The sequence below is a fragment of the Saccostrea cucullata genome, unplaced genomic scaffold (assembly GCF_032062105.1).
Source record: "Saccostrea cucullata isolate Sc308-1 unplaced genomic scaffold, CSIRO_AGI_Scuc_v1 ctg228, whole genome shotgun sequence".
Taxonomy (NCBI): domain Eukaryota; kingdom Metazoa; phylum Mollusca; class Bivalvia; order Ostreida; family Ostreidae; genus Saccostrea; species Saccostrea cuccullata.
Window position 1 is genome coordinate 245,001 of NW_026925293.1, and position 5,000 is coordinate 250,000.

A 5,000-nucleotide genomic window follows, 5' to 3' on the forward strand; every position below is an offset into this window, starting at 1 on the left:
AGTAAACATGATATCTAAATAATTTCCCAATCAGATTGATTTTATCCTGATTATTGCATTTAGATGTATTTTTGGTTTGCATAATTTTTTTGGATCCGTGCCTGTTAATATTTTTCCGAGGTATTCCGAAATGCATCTGGAAAACGTGATGCACCTATTTTCTAAATTGATAAACTAGGTAGTAAAAAATATAAAGATATAAATTTTATTTAACAAAAGAGATAAAAGACAATCAATACTCAATAATACATTTTTTCTTGCTTAAAAAATATTTTGAATATACAGGAGTGCATCACGATACACATTGCACAACCAGCATGGCGGAAAAAGAAGAAATTTCAGTATGGGCCATTTATTATTTTCGGTTTTTTGTGTAAAATGATCAATATTGTCACTTAAAATGTTAATCAAAATATATATTAATGTTTGTTTATAGTGTGCTGAGACTTTGAAGAGGTTTGCTCAGCGGGTTACGACATCAAGCACGAAAGAACGAATCGGTCTGCTTCAAAACGTGACAGTATGTGTTGGCAAACCCGGTGAGTGATGCCCCTTTACTTAATTCAAACCGAAAATATGAGTTTCATTTACCAGTTAGAAAAAACTAATAATTATATGAAAGAACATAGTAGAAAATTCAGTCTTAAATATTGAAAACGTGTCAAGTGATTGAATGCGTTCGAATTATCTCTGTTCGTAATATTGATGATCAAGATGTTTCACATATTTAAGTGGACAGTAATTACCTTTATAAATTTTTCTTCGCAAATCTTCATGGCTTTGTTTTTAAAATTCGTCTTAACATGGAACAGTTGACTTATGATCACACTAGATTCTGGATTGAATCAAAATTACTCAAAGTATAATAGACCTGTCATTTTCACAAATTAACATGAATACTTGCATGTGCCATAAGAATATCAAATAATGCTTGTTGTAAACTCTTTTCACGTTCAGCAATGTTTATCTAAACATAACCATTTCCCATGAGGGCACTTGCTTATGGGATGTGGGACAACACCTTGTCCTTCATCCCAAATTCTTAAGTGCAGAGAATAACTGGAGATATGCAGATTTTCTTGATAATACTATTAATGATTTTAACTAATTTTCCTCCTTCTCAAATTCTTAAGTGCAAAGAAAAATTAGAGATATTCAGATTTTCTTGGTAATACTAGTAATGATTTCAACTATTTTCCTTATGTGATAAATTTGATTCATTTAATTAAATTAATTTAAACTGGAATGAATCAGAATACCCAATATCCTTATTGCATCCTTTTATCAAATTTAAACATCAGTGTAATCAATCTGTTACTTGTTTTCAGGTGAAAACTTTTTTTGCTGAAAAAAATTTCATTTATTATTCAATATCTCAATTATTAGATTTCCCAGAAAATGCTGTCAAAGGAGTCTTCAAGTTCCTTTCTCTTGCCATCAGTCGCTATGAGGACAACAGGTCCAGACAAGCGGTTAGAAACCTAGTACGGGAACTAGCTAAAGTACATCCTGTAGCCACCCTTAAGAATGTTACATCAGCTCTCAATTCAGAATCTGAGGCACAGAAAAAAAGAGTGCATGCAAGGTACTTTTACATAATATCAATAATTTATAAAACCTCACTCATTGAATTTTTATCAATACGTATAATATATACATGTATATATGTAAATAGCTTTTGTGTAATTCAGTTTATCTATGTTTGTCACATTTGATAGAATAACATATTAATAATTGAAGTAAATCTGACTTTCAGTCGGAGTTCCTCAGGTGATGCTTTGTTTGCCCTAACCTGGACATGCATTGTATTGCAAGAAGTTTGGACGGCAGATGTCACATGTGACAAAAATGACCTGAAAAGCTTAGTAAGTCAGATTTTGTATTTAATCTTGATTGTAATATTGCTGATAAATCAATAAGTTGATTAAATTGCCATCTGTTTTCAATTTTTTGCCATTTGATTTAAATTATCAAAATTTTGATGCTTTTTTTGAAAAATTAAGTGTTTCTTGTAGCATGTACTTTATTCTTTACACTGTTTCAACCGGTTCATGCTGTTATTATCAGTACCTGTAATTTTCTATCAAGTTTCATTTGGGAACATAAAATGTAGGAGGTTATTGTGCTGTACGTGTGATGTAAACCAATGTTTGTAAGAGTGTGCAATATTCACATGCCTTCTTGAGAATATTTCTCATCACCAACCATGAACTGAATTTTGTATTTATGCAGGGTGTTTTCAGTTTTGCTTAAATTAAGTCTTTGATGAATTTCTAAGGATAACAGAATCACAAATAAAAGATGTCACAAAGTAAATGTGGTTTAATCTATATTTCCCACACCTGCTGTAATATACTCTTTATTATGTGATCTGTAGGTCAGTGTCCAGTGCGGACTGATATATGGTGCCCTGGCTGCAGGATGGAAATCAGTTTCTGATTCAACGTTCAGGAAAATGTCCAGACTGTTCTCATTGGTAAACATGCTGGCTTTGTAATGCTTTAACATTTCTAAGTTCTTAGGAGAAAATATGTGTACTCTTGTACATGCACAGTAAAATATATGTTAATTAGCTTCTGATAATAAAGTTAGTACAATTATTAATTTAAAGTGATTCCTTTCCAGAATTTCCTTCTGTTTTTTAGGTCTTTACAAATTGATTACATAGAAAAAAGATGTTATTTTTTGTTTTAGAATAAGGAGAAAACAGCTATGTATGCAGAACTTCTTCAAGAGTTAGAGCCATCGATGTACAACTTAAGTGCTGTGTCCATGCTACTGAAACATCTAGCCAAAACCAAAGAACAAGATTTACTCTCCAAATTAAAGGTTAAAAATTGGTTATTTATATATGTGTTAGATTTACGTTAGGTTTTACATATTACATATTTATTTATGTAAGATATGCACAAGTAAAATATCTACATGTGTGACATGAAAAGATACATAAGTTGTTTTGATATGCATACTAGAAATTGATATTTCATTTTTCTGCTTATGTTACTGAATGTTTATACTTACATATTTTCAGGGTCCTTTTGTGGAGATGTATGTAAAACAGATTCTTGGTAGTCGTAATAAACCACCCAAGATGTTACTGGTAAAGTGGAATATTTTTACCATATTACTGTAAATCACTATTTATTCGCGAGAACTTTATTTTCGCCTAATTACGCGAGACAATATGCTCGCGAAAATTTCATTCTCGCGTTTATTAGTATTCCTTAAGATTATATAGAGCATTTGACCACAATTCGTGAAAATTTTGTCTCGCTTATAAAGAGTCAATGACTATCTCGCGAAAATAAGGTTTCGCGAAAATTAAGTGATCTACAGTATTAGAAATAGCTGATTGAAATGGCATTTTAAAAAAAAAGACAGTGCCCAAAATGTTTCATGAATTCAAGTTAGATTTGATACATAAATTACATATACACATGTATTACTTTTTCCCTGACATACATGTACATTATGGTTAAGTGTATTATCCAAGATTCATTTACTGTAAAATCATATATATTTGAGGGTTCAAATGTTTAAGGTTTGATGAGAAAATATTGTTTCAAGGGAATTTTATTTTGTTGCGGAATAGTACATTGTTTTTACACGTTTAAAATCTTGCACAGAGGACATTCATGTACTATGAAAACACAAAAAAATAATCTCTCACATAAATTAGTGATTCCACAGAATATAAAATAATAATGAGGAATGCAATGGTTACAGGAGAGTTGTAATGAGCTGCTGCGACACCTGAATCATGCCGAGTTCAAAGAAACCGTACTCCCAGCATTGCAGAAAGCCATGCTAAGAAGTCCAGAAATCATCTTGGAGGGTAAATTGTTGCATTCACATTGTCATTAAATAATTTTATTTTGATATACAGCCTACTCCGGATATATTGAAATTCAGGGGACCATGCAAATTATTTCAATATATCCGTAATTCAATATAAGCGAAATCGTGAAACCGCCATTTTTACAAGTTCAATCCCGATCTAAAATAAAGAAGAACAAACCCGAACAAATAATATTGTCATCGTTTATCTATATCAGTGAACAGATTACATAGAATATGAGTCCTTGAATGTGAAAATATTTTCTTTTATTTCTGTTTCATTGAAAAGACAATCTTCAACCTCATTATTATTCCCCGATGGCATTTATTTACGTTTTGGAGAAAATTCACAGGACTTAAACGGTTGAGTACTGCTGAACGCTGTTTGTATTTCATCGTAAGTGTACTCGGGTTAATTTTGAATTAGGCATATCAGTAGCAATTAACAGTATATATATTTAATTTCAAAGTTATGTTTTTTTTCTAGATCTGTGGGGGTTACTATATTACGTATAGCTGTTTAGTCTCAATATGTCCGTATTATATACGTGGATGCAAAGAATTTAACAGTGAAGAATTTTATTTCGGAATAGCATGCAGTGTAAAAACACATAAGATGAAAACTTAATTATTCACACCTTTGTATATCAACTGGTCAATCAGGCATAATTACTGTCACCAACCGTATCGATAGCTGCCAGGGAGTACTTCAATATAACCGTTATGAAAACAACTCATTATCACCTGTGGGGACCGATCAGTGGCTTCAATATAAGCGAAATTTCAATATATCCGATTTCAATATAACCGTTATTTTAATGCAAAGAATATGAGAGTCAAAAACTGGGGATTTATTTCTATTTCAAAATAAGCGGAATTTCAAAATAAGCGAGTTCAATATAAGTGGAGTAAGCTGTAATTTTTATATATCTGTACAGTATATGTTGATCTGATTCTGATTTATGTTATTTCAGCTGTTGCAAGTCTCTTGCTTGGGGTAACCATTGATCTCGGACAGTATGTACAGGATTTGTCTAAGCCCCTTGGAAGTAAGTGAACAGTTTTTAGCTCACCTGAGCCGAAGGCTCAATTGAGCTTTTCTGATCACATTTTGTCCGGCGTCCGTCTGTCTGTCTGTCTGTCTGTAAACTTTTCACATTTTC

General features: G+C 31.8%; 1 protein-coding gene across 1 annotated transcript; it reads left to right on the plus strand.

Annotated features, from left to right (window-relative positions):
* The first annotated feature begins 289 nt into the window (after positions 1-289).
* On the plus strand, positions 290-4,894 carry LOC134268536 (stalled ribosome sensor GCN1-like). The gene is made up of 9 exons (XM_062750802.1): positions 290-341; positions 437-539; positions 1,387-1,585; positions 1,757-1,865; positions 2,378-2,476; positions 2,695-2,829; positions 3,032-3,100; positions 3,727-3,835; positions 4,812-4,894. The coding sequence occupies exons 1-9, from the start codon at positions 318-320 to the stop codon at positions 4,892-4,894; spliced, it is 930 nt and encodes a 309-aa protein (XP_062606786.1). The 5' UTR covers positions 290-317.
* Positions 4,895-5,000: the final 106 nt, after the last annotated feature.